Here is a 19,152-nt window from a genome sequence, read left to right on the forward strand (position 1 = left end):
CGACCTTGACGGCAGCCCAGCCCCCAGCAGAGCCGAGGCCCAAGGGTGGTGGCCGGGGAGGCCGAGGCAGGACAGCGCTCCCCACCATGGACCAGGCTCAGCCGGGCGTGGCGGCCACGAGCCTGTCATCCCCGTCCCGGAGAGGCTGAGCCGGGAGGATCGCAGGCTCCAGGCCAGCCTCGGAAACTTAGCGAAGTCCTCAGCAACTTAGCAAGACCCTGTTTGATTTTGTTTTTAATTTATCTTGTGTGGTTATTTATTTACTTATTTACGTATTTATTTTGTGGGATTGAATCCAAGCGCAGTCTACCTCTGGGCTACATTCTCAGCCCTATTTTTTAATCTTTGTTATTTTATTTACTTATTTATTCATTTATTTAGTGTGTGCGGTACTGGGGATTGAACCCAGGGGCATTCTGAGCCACAGCCCCAGACCTATTTTTGTTTATCTATTACTCTTTTTTTTTTTTTTTTTTTTTTGCGGTACTGGGGATGGAACCCAGGGACATTCCGCCTCCGAGCTACACTCCCCCCAGCCCTATTCTTTCCCCCTACTTCTTTATTTTGAAACAAGGTCTAAGTTGCAGGGGACCTCACTAAGTAGCTGAGGCTGGCTGCGAACTTGCGATCCTCCTGTCTCAGCCTCCCAAGCGCTGGAATGACCAGCGTGCGCTGATCGTTTTAAACAAAACAAAACAAAACAAACAAAAACAGAGCCGGGCGTGGTGGCGCATGCTCGTAATCCCAGCATTCCGGAGGCTGAGATCGCCCCAGCATTCCGGAGGCTGAGACAGCAGGATCGCGGTTCGCGGCCAGTCTCAGCTACTTAGTGAGGCCCTTTGCAGCTCAGTGAGACCCTGTTTCAAAATAAAGAATAAAAACTAGGGCAGGGGGTGTAGCTCGGAGGTCAAATGCCCCTGGGTTCCATCCCCAGACCCGCAAAAAAAAAAAAAAATAAATAAAAAATAGGGCTGGGGGGGGTAGCTCGGAGGTCAAATGCCCCTGGGTTCCATCCCCAGGCCCACAAAATAATAAATAAATAAATAAATAAGAAACAGGGACAAGGAAGGGGTGCAGCTTGGAATTAGAATGCTCCCCAGCGCCACCAAAAAAAAAAAAAAAAGGCTCTGTCCAGCCTGTGACCTGCAGCCGGGTCAGACGGACGGCGCAGGAGGCCCGCAGCCCACCCCCCACCGAGCCCGGGCCCCGCCCCGCCCCCAGCCTCAGTTTCCCCTCGAGCTCGCCCCGCCCGCCCGCCTGTCGCCCCGCCCCGCCCGGGCGTGACGTCACGGGGCGGGGCGGCGGGCCGGGGTCCGCGGCCATGACGCAGGGCCCCGGGGCGCGCGCGGCGCCCGAGCCCGAGGCGCCCACCACCTTCTGCGCGCTGCTGCCGCGCAGGCCGCCGTGGCGCTCGGGGGCGCGGGCGGGGGCGCCGGGGGGGCCGCTGGCCGCCGTGCTGGGCGCCTGCGAGCCGCGCTGCGCCGCCCCCTGCCCGCTGCCCGCGCTCGGCCGCTGCGGGGCGGGGGCGCGGCGGGCCCGGCGGGGCGGGGGGGGCGCGGCCGGGCCCCCCGACGGCGCGGCCGAGTGGCGCGGGGGGGGCTTCATCCACAAGCCGGCGCACGGCTGGCTGCACCCCGACGCCAGGGTCCTGGGGCCCGGGGTCTCCTACATCGTCCGGGTGAGTGCCCGCGGGACCCCCGCCCCCACCGGGTTCCCACGGCGTCACGTGGGTGGTGCGCATGCGCGGGCTCGGCACCCCCCCCCCCCGGGTGGAGACCTGGAGGAGCCCCCCCCACCCCCCGGGAGGGACCCCGGGGAGGGAGTGGGGTCCGCAGCCCCCCTGGGAAGGGGCGTTTGGGAAGCTCTGCGCCCGGACCCGGGCTCTGGATGCGGGACCACAGGCCTGGGATGTGGCCGGAGAGACCCGCCTTTGTTTGTTTATCCCGGGTGTTTTTTTTTTAACTAAGTATCTTTTTCAGACATTCAGGAAGATTGGGGTGGGAGGGAGAGGTCTCTTACACCTCCGCCCCGGCATCCTGCGCTTCAGCCCGCTAGGATCCGCGATGCACCTGTCCCTGTGTGGGCACAGTTTTGATAAATTACTTTATTTTTTGTGTGGTACTGAGGGTGGAACCCAGGGGCTTACTACCTCTGGGCTACACTCCCAGACCTTTTTTATATTTTATTTGGAAACAGGGTCTCACTAAGTTGCAGAGAGCCTCACTCAGTAGCTGAGGCTGGCTTCGAACCTGCGCGATCCTCCTGTCTCGGCCTCCCAAGCGCGGGGATGACAAGCGTGCGCCACCATGCCCGGCTGATAAATTACTTAAAAAACAAAACAAAACAAAAACAGGCTGCAGGTGTGTGGCTGTCCTCAGCAGCCCACCTGGTCTGCTAGGCGAGGCGCTCTGCACAACGCCGTCATGAACCCATCCATTCCAAGTTGTCGTGGGACATGGCCCCGACACCCAGTCTCTCCGCTCTCCTTTGGGAACTAGGATCCTGAGAGCGTGTGTCCAACACTTGGGGGACAGTTCCCCACACCACTGGCCCCCTCCCCCAGCACTGAGTTAAGCAGTGTCCCCCTCCCCAAGTTTTCTGTCTGTTGGACACGTGCATGGCGCTTGTTTGGGAGTCTGTTGTTGCGGGTGTGGACAAGCCAAGAGGCTGTGCCCTGGATTGGGGGGCCTCGAATGTGATGACCTGTCCCTTGTGGGAAGAGGGACTCTCGGGGACAGAGGAGAAGACAGGCTGGGGCATCTCGGCCCCACCTGAGGTCCGCGCAGGCTTACCCAGGGAGGCCAGGCGTGGTGGTCCTTGTGGCTCTGGGGTGGATGGATTCCGCAACATGGCAGATTCCCTGAAGAGCCAGGTTCTTTCTGTCTTCCTACATGGCTATCTTTGGTGTTGCTGGCTCAGCTTTCCTCAGAGTCACCAGGTGGCAGCCTCAGCGCCAGGCATTGCTTGTGGGTCCGATCTCTGTCTCTCGCCTGGGAGAAGAGAAGACCATCCCTTCCCTGGGCAACCTCTTCCTCCTTATATCAATGGGGAGCAGCGTGTGGGCTCCCAGACCAGCACCAGAAGCAACATTTCTCCCCCTATGGCCCACCAGACACTGGCATGGACCCCACCCCACCATGGGCCCTGCCTGAGGGGCAGGGGGTGTGCGCTGAGCAGCTGGCTCCTCTCCAGACCTGCCCACTTCGGTCCTGGTGACAGGGAACCCAATGCCCTGCCTGATAAACGCCCAGCAGACAGTCCATGCCAGTCCACTCATCTTTCATTCCACCCTCTATCTCCCATTTATCCACCCATCCACCCACCTACCTGCCCATCTATCCACCTACCCTCTACTTGTTCATCAGCTACCCATCCATCCTTCCATCCATCCACGTGTCCTCTATCTGTTCATTAACCATCCATCCACCCACCCACCTGTCCACTCATCTACCCATCCACCCACCTATCCTCCATCTATCCAACCACCACCCACTTGTCCATCTATCCGCCCATCTATTCATCCATCTACCTATTCACTCATCCATCCACCCACCTACCCACCTGTCCATCCACATATCCACCCACCCATCCTTTCATCCATCTATTCATCCACCCACCCATCTGTCTATCCATCCACCCATGAATCCATCCATCCATCCATCCATCCATCCATCCATCCATCCATCCAGTCGCCCATCCATCCAACCATCCACTTACCCATCCACCTGTCCATCCACTTTCCCATTTATCCATTCATCCCCCTATCCATCCACCCACCCACCTGCTCATCCACCCACCCACCTGTCCATCCATCCATCCATCTCCACCCATTCATTCATCCATGCTGCATCCATATACCTGCCTCCTAGCCATCCGCCAAATATTCATCTTTCATCCATCAGCCATCCATCATCCAACCACCCACGTATCCATCCACCCATCTATCCATGTATCCATCCATCTACCCATCATCCACCACCCACTCATGCTCCCATCCATCCATCCATCCACTCATCTACCCACCCACCTATCTATCCATCCACCCACCCATCCATCCATCCATCCACCCACCCATCCATCCACCCACCTATCCATCCATCCATCCATCCACCCACCTATCCATCCATCCATCCATCCATCCATCCACCCACCTATCCATCCATCCATCCATCCACCCACCTATCCATCCATCCATCCATCCATCCACCTATCCATCCATCCATCCATCCACCTATCTATCCATCCATCCATCCATTCATCCACCCATCCATCCATCCATCCATCCATCCATCCACCTATCCATCCATCCATCCATCCATCCATCCACCTATCCATCCATCCATCCATCCATCCACCTATCCATCCATCCATCCATCCATCCACCTATCTATCCATCCATCCATCCATCCACCCACCTATCCATCCATCCATCCATCCATCCATCCATCCATCCATCCATCCATCCATCCACCTATCCATCCATCCATCCATCCACCTATCTATCCATCCATCCATCCATTCATCCATCCATCTATCCATTCATCCATCTATCCATCTGTCCATCTATCCACCCATGTAGTTATCCATCCACCCACCCGTCCACCCATCCAGTCTACCCACTGATACATCTACTCACCCGCCTGCTGATCTGTCCATCAGTCCATCCATCCATCCGTTGACCCACGCACTCTTCACCCTCCCTCCCTCCCTCGTCCCCCCAGTCCTGCGTGCCCAGCAGGCACTGCAGGCCGCTCCCTGCATCAGCTCTCGCTGGCTCAATGTGCTCAGAATGAACCCACCTCCCCGCCCCTCCTGGTCCTGCGGCCTCCGCCTGCAGCCTCTCCTCTCTGCCGGCCTCCTCGGGGTGAGTGCGGCCTCTCGTGCTGGCCCCGGCCCTCGCTGAGCCCTCGGCCTAGCCCGCCATGAGGCCGCCCCACCTTGGCTGCAGACTCTTGCAGGCCACCCCCGCCCATGGCTGCGCGGGGCGGTTGCTTGCGGTTCCGTGGGTCCTGTGGGTGGGTGAGGCTCAGGTTCGCATGCCCACGGGCCGCTGGCAGCTGAGACCCATAGACGGGCATCTCTTCAAGCGGGTGGCCGGCGGCCTGGGGCGGCGAGGGGCACACACACTTCTCAGGTTCTGTGTGTTACATTCCCTGGACAGAAAAGGGCGGTATGGCCGGCCCAAGGGCAGATGGAAGGCGAGGAGGACTTGGGGCCATTTGTACTGTCTACCAACAGCGTCTGGTCCACTGTCGTCTGCACGGAGCATCTGGGGACAGTGCCCAACCTGCTTAATTCACTTATATGCAAATATGCGTGACCGCGCGCGCGCGTGTGTGTGTGTGTGTGTGTGTGTGTGTGTACTGTACATGTCCACGTACCCAAATAATTCTCACCTCCTTTTTTTGTGGTACTGGGGATTGAATCCAAGGCAGTCTTACTCTAAGACACCCCCCACCCCAGCCCTCTTTTAGTTTTATTTTGAAACAAGAGTCTCAGTGGGTTGGTGCGAGTCTCACCTGGCGTTCACCCCCTTTTTGGTGCTGAGGACTGAACCCAGGGGCACAGCATTTCCAAGCTATACCCCCAGCCCTTTTTATTGTTTATTTAGAAACAGGGACTCACTAAGTTACTAAGGCTGGCCTCAAACCTGCCATCCTCCTGTCTCAGCCTCTCAGGTATTGTACCCCAGTGCCAATCTGCACCTCACCCCCTTATTTTCTTGGGAGGGAGCTTTGGGTCCTGGAGATTGAACCCAAGGGCATTCTACCTCTGATTTATACTCCCAGGCCCTTTTTATTTATTTCTTACTTTGAAGCACGGTCTTGCTAAGTTGTTGAGGCTAACCTCAAACCTGCAATCCTCCTGTCTTGGCTTCCTAGACTGGGATAACAGGTCCACCCAACCTCACCCAGCTCACCCAGCCTTTTTATTTTTTAGTTTGAAATGGGGTCTCCCAAGCCAGGCAAGGTGTCGCACGCCTGCCTGTCATCCCAGTACTTGGGAGGCTGAGGCAGGAGGATTGCGGTTTGTGGCCAGCCTCAGCTACTTAATGAGGCCCTCTGCAACTCACTGAGACCCTGATTCAAAATAAAGAATAAAATATAGGGCTGGGGGTGTAGCTCGGAGGTCAAATGCCCCTGGGTTCCACCCCCATTACTGCAAAAAAAAAAAAAAAATGGGGTCTCACTAGGCATGGTGTCGCACGCCTGCCTGTCATCCCAGTACTTGGGAGGCTGAGACTGGAGGATCACAGGTTTGAAGTCAGCCTCAGCAACTTAGTGAGGCCGTCAGCAATTTGGGGAGATCCCGTTCCAAAAATAAAAAATTTTTTGCTGGGAGCGGTGGCGCACGCTTGTAATCCCTGCACTTGGGAGGCGGAGACAGGAGGATTGGGCAGGTTTGAAGCCATATATATATATATATATATATATATATATATATACATATATATATGTATGTATGTATGTATGTATGTATGTTCTGGGAATGTAGCCCGGAGGTAGAAGGGTCTCCAGGAACCCTCGTACCACCAAAAACAAGCAAACAAACAATAAAAAATTTTAAAAAAAATTTAAAGGGTTGGGAGTGGAGCCCAGAGATAGAATGCCTCTGGTTTCAATCCTTAGTAAGAGAGTGAGGAGGGCAGAGCAGACAGGAAGGAGACTGCAAAGGAAAAAAGAAAAGAAAAAAGAAACAGAGTTTCCGGCTCCCGGCTGGTGGTCCACGGCTGGTGGTCCACACTTGTAATCCCAGTACCTACCTCGAAGGCGGAGACCAGCCTCAGCTACTTAGTGAGGCCCTCTGCAACCTAGTGAGACTTTGTTTCAAAATAAAGAATAGAAAATAGGACTGGGGGTATAATTAGTACCACAACAAATGAATAAACAAAAAGAAAAGAAACAGTCTTACACACTGACCTCAAAATAAAGTCCTTCTGTCTCAGGCTCCCAGCTCCCAAGATGACAGACACTTACCACGAAGCTTTGCTTATCATCTTTAAAAAACGGAGATAAAGCCGGGCGTGGTGGTGCACACTTGAATCCCATCATTTGGGAGACTGAGACAGGAGGATCGCAGGTTCGAGGCCAGCCTAAGGTCCCTAGTGAGGCCCTGTGCAACTCAGTGAGACCCTGTTTCAAAAGAAAGAATAAAAAATAGGGCTGGGCCGGGCGTGGTGGCGCACGCTTGTAATCCCTGCGCTTGGGAGGCTGAGACAGGAGGATCACACGGGTTCGAAGCCAGCCTCAGCTACTTAGTGAGGCTCTCGGCAACCTAGTGAGACCCTGTTTCCAAATAAAATATAAAAAAGGTCTGGGAGTATAGCCCGGAGGTAGAAAGCCTCTGGGTTCCACCCCCAGTACCACCAAAAAAAAATATATAGGGTTGGGTGTGCCGCTCCAAGGTAGAAGTAGAATGCCCCTGGGGGTTGTTCCATCCTCAGTACTAAAAAAAAAAAAAAAAAAAAAATATATATATATATATATATATATATATGCACACACACATACATACATACATACACACTATATATATATATATGTATATATATATGGCGCTGGGTGTGGTGCTGGGGCAGGGTGAAGGAGGCCCCGGCTGGCTCCGCCTCCTGACGCCTTCTCCTCTCCCCAGTACATGGGCTGCATCGAGGTGCTCCGCTCCATGCGCTCTCTGGACTTCAACACGCGAACACAGGTGACCAGGTGAGCCGGTGCCCGGCGCGGGGCGGCGGGGCGAGGTTCTCGTCCTTCCCCGGCGTCCGGGGCCCTTGCTGGGCATGGGGTCCCGGTGGCACCTGCGGTCAGCATCCCAGATCTGTAGCGGCGCCTGGCAGACCGTCACCCAGATGCCCTGACTCGGTTTCCCCGTGGGAGGGAGCGACCAGCCTGTCCCAGTACGTGTTGGGCGGTTTCAGGGGGCTTTAAGGAGGCACCCCTCAACCCGTCAGGGCAGGCACTGCAGAGAAGCCGGGAGGTCCTCCGGAGCTCTGAGCTGCAGAGGCAGCCATGGAGGTCCTGGGGACCCAGGGACGGACAACATCTTTTTTTTTTTTTTTTTTTTTTTTTGCGGGTTTGGGGTTGGAACCCAGGGACATTCTGCCTCCGAGCTCCACCCCCAGCCCTATATTTTATTCTTTATTTTGAAACCGGGTCTCACTGAGTTGCAGAGGGCCTCGCTAAGCAGCCGAGGCTGTCCTCGAACCGGGATCCTCCTGTCTCAGCCTCCCAAGTACTAGGATTACAAATTGCCAGGCTTTGGGGCAATTTGTAAGATTTGTAATACTGGATACAATGTAAACGCTGTGTACATACTTGTTACAAATACAATGTAAACGCTGTACATACTCATTACAGATACAGTGTAAACGCTCTGGACATATTTGTTACACTGTATCAGGGCTCTTTCCTCAGTACAAAATGAAAAAGAGAAGCCAGTTAATTTTTTTTTTATACTGGGGATGGAATCCAGGGGCATTCTGCCTCTGAGCTACACCCCCAGCCCTATGTTTTATTCTTTATTTGTAAACCGGGTCTCACTGAGTTGCAGAGGCCTCACTAAGTAGCTGAGGCTGTCTGGGAACCGCGATCCTCCTGTCTCAGCCTCCCGAGTGCTGGGATGACAAGCGTGCGCCACCACACCTGCCCTCTTCTTTTTTTTTTTTTAATTTTTCTTTTTCGGTACTGGGGATGGAACCCAGGGGCATTCTACCTCTGAGAGACACCTCCTGCCCTATTTTTTACTCTTTATTTTGAAACCGGGTCTCACTGAGTTGCAAAGGGCCTCACTAAGTAGCTGAGGCTGTCCTCGAACCGCGATTCTCCTGTCTCAGCCTCCCGAATGCTGGGATGACAAGCGTGCGCCACCTCGCCCAGCTGGACCACATCTTTTTTTAAATGTGGAAACCAATTCCCTCCATCATTTTGGGCTTAATAAAACTACTGAAGAGCCAGGCGTGGTGGTGCATGCTGGTTATCCCAGCATTCTGGAGGTTGAGACAGGAGGATCGCGGTTCACGGCCAGCCTCGGCTACTTAGTGAGGCCTTTGCAACTCAGTGAGACCGCCATTTCCAGTCCGGGGCCCCACCCTCCTCGCATCCCAAGAGGAGCACCGTCCCTCCTGCGTCCCCTTCCTCTAAGCCCTCGCCCGCCCACAGGGAAGCCATCAATCGGCTGCACGAGGCTGTGCCTGGCGTCCGCGGCTCCTGGAAGAAGAAGGTGGGTGATAAGTGAGGCCCCGACTCTGGGGGGTGCCCGTTTGTGACCCTCCCGGTGGCGGCAGCCCCACACTGTGCTCTGCCCCCAGACCCCCAACAAGGCCCTGGCCTCCATCCTGGGTGACAGCAACCTGCGCTTTGCGGGTATGAGCATCTCGGTCAACATATCCATCGACGGGCTCAACCTCTCGGTGCCAGCCACACGCCAGGTGGGTGCTGCCCCGGCCCCTGCTCCCTTAGGTGTCCGGGAGCCATCGGATCGCACCAGGTGGAGCCGGGAGGGAGGGCACAGAGCGCGTGTGGGGCCCCGCCATCACTGTGAGTGCATCCTGAGATGGGTCCAGGAAAATGTGTCCAGGATAGCCGGGCGTGGGGCGCACGCTTGTCATCCCAGCCTCAGCTGCTTAGTGAGGCCCTCTGCAACTCAGTGAGACCCTGTTTCCAAATAAAATAGAAAATAGGGCAGGGGGTGGAGCTCGGAGGTCGAATGCCCCTGGGTTCCATCCCCAGACCTGCCAAAAAAAATTTAAAAAAAAAGAATAAAAAATAGGGCTGGGGTGTAGCTCATGGGTAGAATGCCCCTGGATTCCATCCCCAGTACTGCAAAAAAAAAAAAAAAAATGCAAATGAGGGCTTGGGAGGTCCTCTGTGTGTGGGGGGTGGGCGCAGTGCCTCTGGGTGCCTGTGTGTGAGTGCGTAGGGGCGGCCACCGTGGGCAGCCGAGTGTCCTGGCCTGAGGTCGGCCCTGGGGCCTGGTGGCCTGGCTGTCATCTGGATGGACCCAGATCTAGCAGTGGCAGGCGCCCGGCCAAGGGACACCTCGTCCCCATTCCTCTGCCTGCCCCGCTGCGGCCTGGGGCGGGGCTGGGCACACCGCCGGCGGCCCTGGGCGCAGCCTGGTGACGGGCCACCGCCTCCTCCTCTCCTCCTCCTGTCCTCCTCCTCCTCCTCTCCTCCTCTCCTCCTCCTCTCCTCCTCCTCCTCCTCCTCCTCTCCTCCTCCTCCTCCTCCTCTCCTCCTCCTGTCCTCCTCCTCCTCCTCTCCTCCTCTCCTCCTCCTCTCCTCCTCCTCCTCCTCTCCTCCTCCTCTCCTCCTCCTCCTCCTCCTCCTCCTCCTCTCCTCCTCTCCTCCTCTCCTCCTCCTCCTCCTCTCCTCCTCCTCTCCTCCTCCTCCTCCTCCTCTCCTCCTCTCCTCCTCTCCTCCTCCTCCTCCTCCTCTCCTCCTCTCCTCCTCTCCTCCTCCTCCTCCTCCTCTCCTCCTCCTCTCCTCCTCCTCCTCCTCCTCTCCTCCTCTCCTCCTCTCCTCCTCCTCCTCCTCCTCCTCCTCCTCCTCCTCTCCTCCTCCTCCTCCTCTCCTCCTCCTCCTCCTCTCCTCCTCCTCCTCTCCTCCTCCTCCTCCTCCTCTCCTCCTCCTCCTCCTCCTCCTCCTCCTCTTCTTCCTCCCCACAGATCATCGCCAACCACCACATGCAGTCCATCTCCTTCGCGTCGGGCGGCGACACGGTGAGCTGGAGCCAGGGCCGGGCCGGGGCGGGCTGGACGCCGGCCACACTGCTGTCCCCAGCCTGGAGGTCCTCCCGCCTTCCCCGGTCCCCGCCTGACCGCCCTCCGGCCCTCTCCCCAGGACATGACGGATTACGTGGCCTACGTCGCCAAGGACCCCATCAACCAGAGAGGTGAGCCGCGGGGGCGGCGGGGTCTCCGGCAGTGTCCGTGGGTGGGGCGGGGCGGCACGCGGACCCTGGCCACGCCCCTGTCCCCAGCCTGTCACATCCTGGAGTGCTGCGAAGGGCTCGCACAGGGCATCATCAGCACCGTGGGCCAAGCCTTCGAGCTGCGCTTCAAGCAGTACCTGCACAGCCCCCCGAAGGCGGTCGCGCCCCCGGAAAGGTAACCAGCCGCGAGGCTCCAGGGGGGCCCCAAGTCCTCTGCCTCCCTCCCCAATTATCAGAGGAGGAGGCCGTGAGTGCCCCCAAATGCCCGGTCCTCCCGGCGCAGCCCGGCTGCCATTGCTCCTGCATGGGGCCGGACAGTCAGCGTCCTCAGCGCTGTAGGCTGCACACTGTCTGCCTTGCCACAGGACACGTAGATGGATCGTCCTGGCGGAGAGCCCGTAGTAACGACGAGGAGGTGCAGAGACACTGAAATTTGAATTTCGAATCATTTTCCCAGTGTTGCAAAACATTCTCCTTTAGAAACTTAGTTTAAGTTTTGTGATTTGGAAGTGTGAAAACCATTCTCAGCTCTCCCAGCGTGGGCATCGGCGGGCTGGATCTGGCCCTGGGTGGTGTTTGCTGCTGTCCCCGGCTCTAGGGGAAGAGGAGTCAGCCCTTCAAATAGCTGTTAGGAGTCTGGTGCAGTGGTGCACACCTGTCATCCCAGGACTCGGGAGGCTGAGACAGGAGGACCCGAACTTGCGGTCAATCTCAGCTACTTAGTGAGGCCCTTTGCAACTCAGCGAGACCCTGTTTCAAGACAGAGAGTTAAAAATAGGTCTGGGGTCTGGGCGTGGTGGCGCACGCTTGTCATCCCCACGCTTGGGAGGCGGAGACAGGAGGATGGCGCAAGTTCGAAGCCAGCCGCTCTGGCCTTAAGAGACCCTGTTTCCAAATAAAAATATAAAAGAATAGGTCTGGGGATGTAGCCCGGAAGTAGAATGCCCCTGGGTTCTATCCTCAGACCCTCAAATAATAATAATAATAATAATAATAATAATAATAATAATAATAAAGTAGAAAGGGGCAAAGTTATAGTTTGGAGGTATAAGGCCCCTGGTTTTACACACACACACACACACACACACACACACACACACGGAAGCAGGTTAAGCGATTCAAGCCGTCGGAAGGACTGGCGGCCAGGGCGCGTCCCGGTCCCCGCGCCCACCGCTCTGTCCGGCTCCCAGGCCGGCGGGGCTGGAGGAGTCGGCGTGGGGGGACGAGGAGGAGCTGGAGGACCACGATTACTACAACAGCGTGCCCGGGAAGGAGCCGCCGCCGGGCGGCCTGGTGGACTCCAGGCTGGCGATGGGCGCCCTCGGCCAGGTAGGTCTGATCCGTCCTGCCCCGCAGTCCTGGGGTGGCGTCTCTGCGCCCCGGCCTTCCTCATTCACCCCTCGCCAACCCTTGCTTGCAGATATTCACACAGACGCACCCTGCCTGCCTGCCTGTCTGTCTGTCTGCAGGGTCTGTGCTGGGCTGGGGATAGCGGATATGATGCCAAGGGTGGGGGGCTGGCCCTGCAGGGCGACCGGGGGGCTTCCTGTAGGAAGCGGTGTCAGGCTGGGCCTCGGAGGGTGAATCGGAGCATCTGGGCGGTGGGACTGGAATGTGCGAGGGGCAGGTGCCACTGGGTGGAGCAGGAGCCGGGAGGGGCCTGGGGGGGCTCCATCGCACTCAGGTCTGCAGCCGTCGGGGGACCGTGGGGGCGGCTGTCGGGGAGAGGGGCTCGCGCACACTCGGGCCCCCGCCTCTCTTCCAGGGCTCGTCTCCTGCGCGAAGAGGCGCCTGCGGCCCGCAGTGGGACCTGGGTCCCTCTGGCTCGGGTAGGACTGGACCCTGCCTCTTGTAGGGGTTCGCGGGGCCCCCAGAGCCTGTCCCTCCCCCTCTAACCTCCCGCCCCGCGTCACGTTGGCGCCGTGCGCTCCTCTGGGGTGTGAGTCATCTGTTCCTCTTTTGTGCAGACTGGTTTTGTTGCTCCGGGATGGAGTCTGCATCACCCAGCAGGCGGAGGCAGGGGGCTCGCGAGCTGGAGGACAGCCTGGGGGCTTAGCGAGACCCTGCCTCAAAAAAAAAATAATAATAAAAAGGGCTAGAGGGCCGGGCGTGGTGGCGCACGCTTGTAATCCCCGCGCTTGGGAGGCGGAGACAGGAGGATCGCGCAGGTTCGAAGCCAGCCGCGCTGGCGTAAAAGACCCTGTTTCAAAAATATAAAAATAGGTCTGGGAGCGTAGCCCGGAGGTAGAAGGGCTTCCAGGAACCCCAGTACCACCAAAAAAAAAAAAAAAAAAAAAAAAAAGGGCTAATGGAGGCCGGGCGTGGTGGGCACGCTGGTCATCCCGGCATTCGGGAGGCTGAGACAGGAGGATTGCGGTTCGCGGACGGCCTCAGCTACTTAGTGAGGCCCTCTGCAACTCAGTGAGACCCTGTTTCCAAATAAAGAATAAAAAATAGGGCTGGGGTGGAGCTCAGTGGTAGAGCACCCCGGGTTCCGTCCTCAGCCCTGCAAATTGGCAGGGAGATGGGGGGCTCTCCCCACCTGCCGGCCCTGTCTCCTGGATCCTGTACTGACTCTTAGCAGACAGAGGGCTCCTCGGGGATTTCCCCAGAATTTTTTTCTTTTCTTTTCTTTTTTTTTCTTTTTTCTTCTCTTTTCTTTTCTTTCTTTCTTGTTTTTTTCTACCTCCAGGCTATACTCCCAGACCTATTTTATACTTTATTTGGAAACAGGGTCTCACTAAGTTGCTGAGAGCCTCACTAAGTAGCTGAGGCTGGCTTCGAACCTGCGTGAACCTGGCTTCGAACCGGCTGTCCTAACTTTTAGTTCTCTGAACTATCCTATGAGGCGGCGCTCACCCATTTTACAGAGCACGCAGTGGGGGCACAGAGAGGCCGATGAGCTGAGCCCAAGCAGCAGAGGAAGGGGCAGAGCCCAGAGAAGAGCCCCGCTGTCCCTGAGGGTCAGGGGTGGCCCGTCCAGCAGCAGCACCACCGACGAGCCCCAGGCAGGAGGCGGCCGTCCAGCGCGTGATTGGACGGTGACTTCCTGGCCAGGATTATATTCTGAGGAGAAGTGGGGTGCGGTGTCCTGTGAGCCAAGAAAGACGCTCAAGCCGCCCTCAAACAGGAGGATGAGTCAAACCGCCCAGGCCCCGCTGCCCACCATCTGGTCGGTTGACAAAAGTCTAGCAGCCTGGTAACGCCGCGGCGCCGAGGCCAGGGCGCCAGGCGTGTTCGCGCGGTCAGGACCCGCTCCCATCCAGGGCCCCGAGTGGCCGGGGAGGGACGTGTGTGTGTGTGTGTGTGTGTGTGTGTGTGTGTGTGTGTGTGTGTGTGTGTATCAACCCAGGGGCATTCTACCTCCAAGCTACACCCCCAGTCCTATTTTTTTTTAAAGTTTCTCATATATATACATATATACATATATACATATATACATATATATATATATATATATACTTTTTTTTTTTTTACTATACTGGATGACTAGTAGGATGCTAGAAATTTGATTATAAACTTTTTTTTTTTTTTTTTTTTTTTTTTTTTTTGCAGTACTGGGGATTGAACTCAGGGGCATTTTACCTCTGAGCTATACCCCCAGCCCTATTTTTTAAAATTCTTTATTTTGAAACAGGGTCTCACCGAGTTGCAAAGTGCAATCCTCCTGTTTCAGCTTCCCAGATGCTGGGCTTACAAGTGTGCACCACCATGCCTGACTCATAAAATACTTTCTTTTCTTTTTCTTTTTCTTTTCTTTTTCCTTTTTTTTGTTTTTTTTTTTTTTTTTTTTTTTTGTAGTTCTGGGGATGGAACCCAGGGGCTTTCTACCTCCAGGCTTTACCCCTAGACCTATTTTTATATATTTTTTTGGAAACAGGGTCTCAGTAAGTTGCTGAAAGCCTCACTAAGTAGCTGAGGCTGGCTTCGAACCTGCGCGATCCTCCTGTCTCAGCCTCCCAGGTACTGGGATTCCAAGTGCGCGCCACCGCGCCCGGCTAAGTATTTTCAACACATAAAAAAACAGGGTCTCGCTAGGTTGATGAGACTGTCACTCCTTGCCGAGTCTGACCTCAAACCTGTGATCCTCCCCTCTCAGCACCCCGAGTACAGGGATTCCAGGTGTGCGCCACCATGCCGGGCTGAACCCAGGAGCTTTCTGCCTCTGAGCTAACCCCCCAGCCCTGTTTTTATTTTTAATTTCCAAACAGGGTCTCACTGAGTGGCAGGGGCTGGCCTTGAACCTACGGTCCTCCTGCCTTAGCGTGCCGGGAGCACGGGCGTGCGCCTCGGAGCCCGGCTTCAGTGGTGGCTTTTGAACCGTGTGAACGCTTCACGCGTTCAGAGACAGAATTAAACGGGAAGAAAGGAAATCAGATCCGAAAATAGAACAGAGCCCTAACCATACATCATGCTGATAACATAATTACGGGGAACAGAGCTATTGCTATTATTATTTTTTTAATGTGGAGCGGTAACATAAACACCAGGGCTGTCTTGGAGACCGGAAGCCCTCGGGCACATTAGCGCCCCGCTCCCCTGGCTGGGTTCTGGCTGTCCGTGCGCAGAAGCTGCCAGCGCCTCTTCCCCCGACCCCGTCCCTCCTTACCTCTCCAGCCCCGCCGGGGGACGGCTACGTCCAAGCGGACACGCGGGGACCTCGGGATTACGAGGACCACCTGTACGTCAACACCCAGGGTCTGGACGCCACGGAGCTCGACGGCACGGTGGCCCTGCAGCCCAAGGACAGCCCCAAGAAGGATCTGTTCGACATGCGTACGTGGGGGCTCCCGGGAGGTACCCTGAGGCCGCCCTGCCGTCGGAGGGGGAGGCTCAGCTTTCTCCTCCCCGGGGGCCAGTGTAATGGGGGAAGCTGATCCTGCCCCCCCAGATCTCACAGTCTAGGGGGAAGGCTTGGTCTCCAGGCACAGGGGCACCGGTGGCACCCTCCTCTAGGTATCCCCTTGCTGAGGTATCTTATGACTCCGGGGTCTGAGGACGGAGGCCCAGACTCTATCCGAAGGATCAAGGCACCGTACGTAGCTCCCAAGGAAGCCCCAGCCTGAAGAAGGGGCTTGGTTCACAGCGTGGTAGGGACGAATCTGATAGCACACCCCGTCTGCTTTCTTACGGTGTGGTGGCTCAGGCCTGTCACCCCAGTACTTGGGAGACTGAGACAAGAGGATTGCAGGTTCAAGGCCAGCCTCTGCAACTTAGCAGGTGTTTGAAACCCTGTAGCTGGGCCTGGTGGTGCACGCTTGTAAACCAGCATTCAGGAGGCTGAGACGGGAGGATTGCAATTGGCTGACAGCCTCAGCTACTTAGGCCCTTTGCAACTCAGTGAGACCCTGTTTCCAAATAAAGAATAAAAAACAGGGCTGGGGGTGTCGCTCAGAGGTAGATGCCCCTGGGTTCCATCCCCAGTACCACAATATATATATATTACACACACACACACACACACACACACACACATATATATATATATAAAACACATATTATTTATATATAACATCTTTATATTATATATAGTATGTATTTATTTATTTATTTAGTAGTACTGGGGGTGGAACCCAGAGGCTTTCTACCTCCGGGCTACACTCCCAGACCTTTTTCTATTTTATTTGGAAACACAGTCTCGCTAAGTTGCCGAGAGCCTCACTAAGTAGCCGAGGCTGGCTTCGAACCCGTGCGATCCTCCTGTCTCAGCCTCCCAGGCGCGGGGATGACAAGCGTGCGCCGCCACGCCCGGCTCATATATAATATTTACATATAAAATAAAAATAAAAAGGGCTGGGAGTGTAGCTCAGAGGTATAATGTCCCTAGGTTCAATTCCCAGTACCCCCAAGACCTCTCCACACACAAAAGAAGTTGGCAAAGCCCCCTTCCCTCCACCATCAATTCTTAATATAAAAAGGGCGTGTCCCAGCACCTGCTGAGTGCCTACTGTGTCCCAGCACCTGCTGAGTGCCTACTGTGTGCCAGGCAGCAGGCCAATAGCTGTTCTCCCCGGGCCCCGGGCGGAACCGGAGGTCCACTGCCCGCTGACCATCGCTGAGGCTGACTGCAACCCCGCAGTCCAGCACAGGGTCTCCCGCGATGAGCGGCCAATGCTCTGATTGGCCCACACAGGGGGTGTGTTCATCCCTGAGCCAATCCCTGGCCGGGAGGGCAGAAGGGACATGCTGATTGGCTAGGAAGCAGGGAGGTGGGTCCCGGGAAGTAAGAATAGCGAGTGTTCTGATTGGCCCGCACAGGGGGTGTGTTTATCCCTGAGCCAATCTCTAGCCGGAAAGGCAAGAGGAACGTGCTGATTGGCCAGGCGGCAGGGAGGCGGGCCCCGGGAAATGCGGGCGGCGGAGGTGCGAAGCTTCAGACGCGGGGCGCTCGCGGGCCGGTCCGCGTCTTCCCGCCTTTATTTCTGGGCCGGAGCCGGAGCCCCGCGGGGGAGGGCTGGCCTGGAGTCTCGCCGGCACCTGGGGGCGCCCGGGGCCAGAGGATTTCCGCGCAAGCCCGCGATGGCGACCCACCAGTGGTGCGGTGACCGGTCCGGTGGCCGCTCAGGCCCCCCCCCCCCAGCAGTCCTGCCCTCCGTTACAGGGCCCTTCGAGGACGCCCTGAAGCTGCATGAGTGCTCGGCGGCCGCAGGCGCGGCGGCAGGCGCGGCGGCAGCCCCGATGGCCCTGGAGGACCAGTGGCCCAGCCCCCCCACGCGCAGGGCGCCCATCGCCCCCACGGAGGAGCAGCTGCGGCAGGAGCCCTGGTACCACGGCAGGATGAGCCGCCGCGCGGCCGAGCGGCTGCTGCGCGCCGATGGCGATTTCCTCGTGAGGGACAGCGTCACCAACCCGGGGCAGTACGTGCTCACCGGCATGCACGCCGGCCAGCCCAAGCACCTGCTGCTCGTGGACCCCGAGGGCGTGGTGAGACGGCGGCTGCTGATTTTCCTGTACTGAGGGAGGGACCGGGGGCATCTACCTCCGAGCTGCACCCCCAGCCCTATTTAATTATTTATTTCGAGAAGGGTCTCCCTAAGTTGCACTGAGGCTGGCCTCCAGCCTCCTGTCTCAGCCTCCCAAGCGCAGGGAGGACAGGCGTGGGCCCCGCGCCCGGCCTGGCGCCCCGTTTGAACTCCCGGGGACTGGACGGTGCCCCGGCTCGGGGAACGGGCGGGTCCGGGTGGGCCGGGGCTGGCCCCTGAGGCCCCCAGGGCGCTGATGCGAGGCCCCCGGCCCAGGTGCGGACCAAGGACGTGCTGTTCGAAAGCATTAGCCACCTCATCGCCTACCACCTGCAGAACGGGCAGCCCATCATGGCCGCCGACAGCGAGCTGCACCTGCGCGGCGCCGTCCCGCGGGAGCCCTGAGCAGGTGCGTGCCCCCCCTCCCCCCCTCCTGCCGGTTTTCCGTTCGCGGGTTTAAAAATGGAGCCAAGCCCGGCGCCCGCGGCGCGTGCCTGTGATCCCAGCACTTGGGAGGCTGGGACGGGAGGCGCGCGGGTCTGAGGCCGGCCTCAGCAATTTAGTGGGGCCCTATTTAAAATTTAAAAAAATAGAGAGCCGGGCATGGGGGCGCACGCATTCGGGAGGCTGAGGCAGGAGGATCTCGGTTCGCGGCCGGCCTCGGCTACTTAGGCCCTGTGCAACTCAGTGAGACCCTGTTTCAAATAAAGAATAAAAAATAGGGCTGGGGGTGTAGCTCGGAGGTAGAATGGCCCTGAGTTCCATCCCCAGACCCGCTAAAAAAAAATGAAATAAACAAATAAAACAGGGTTAGGGGTGTAACACGCTCGGAGGGAGAATACATCTGGGTTCCATCCCCAGTACCAAAAAAATCGGGCACAGTTCACGTAGGGTAAAGTTTCACGTGCCGTACGGTCCACCTGTTTAACACTGCGAGGCGGCTTTTAGCACATTCTCAGAGATCAGCGATCAGCACAGCTTGATTCCAGAACATTCCATCACCCCAAAAAGGAACTCCGTCCCCACAAGCACTGGAATGACAAGCGTGCACCGACAAGCCTGGCTTATTGTTTTTTTAATGGGAATTAAATGGGGTGGGGGGTCTGCCTCTGAGCTACATTCCCAGGCCTTTTGTTTTGTTTTCATTTTTATTTGAACAAAGTCCCAGTAGGTGGAGGGGAGCCTCACCCTTTGCTCAGTCCTCCTGTCCCAGCCCCCCGGAGTCCTGCGATGGCGGCCCGTGCTGCCTGGATGCCGCTGG

At 57.1% G+C, this 19,152-nt stretch overlaps 1 protein-coding gene across 3 annotated transcripts; it reads left to right on the forward strand.

Moving 5' to 3' along the window:
* Window positions 1-1,321: 1,321 nt before the first annotated feature.
* Window positions 1,322-18,296, forward strand: SHC2 (SHC adaptor protein 2; the record flags this gene model as incomplete). Of its 3 annotated transcripts, none has more annotated exons than XM_080712283.1 (12): window positions 1,322-1,678; window positions 7,633-7,703; window positions 9,156-9,216; window positions 9,305-9,424; window positions 10,664-10,717; window positions 10,839-10,890; window positions 10,978-11,104; window positions 12,120-12,258; window positions 12,695-12,758; window positions 15,508-15,705; window positions 17,531-17,853; window positions 18,168-18,296. In XM_080712283.1, the coding sequence occupies 12 exons, from the start codon at window positions 1,322-1,324 to the stop codon at window positions 18,294-18,296; spliced, it is 1,695 nt and encodes a 564-aa protein (XP_080568409.1). The 3 variants fall into 3 exon arrangements, with proteins under 3 accessions (XP_080568409.1, XP_080568408.1, XP_080568410.1); XM_080712282.1 differs by having other exon boundaries at window positions 15,547-15,726; window positions 17,495-17,853; XM_080712284.1 differs by having other exon boundaries at window positions 15,547-15,705.
* Between the last annotated feature and the right edge of the window lie 856 nt (window positions 18,297-19,152).

Source organism: Muscardinus avellanarius (genome assembly GCF_963383645.1).
Source record: "Muscardinus avellanarius genome assembly, chromosome: 16".
NCBI classification, from domain to species: domain Eukaryota; kingdom Metazoa; phylum Chordata; class Mammalia; order Rodentia; family Gliridae; genus Muscardinus; species Muscardinus avellanarius.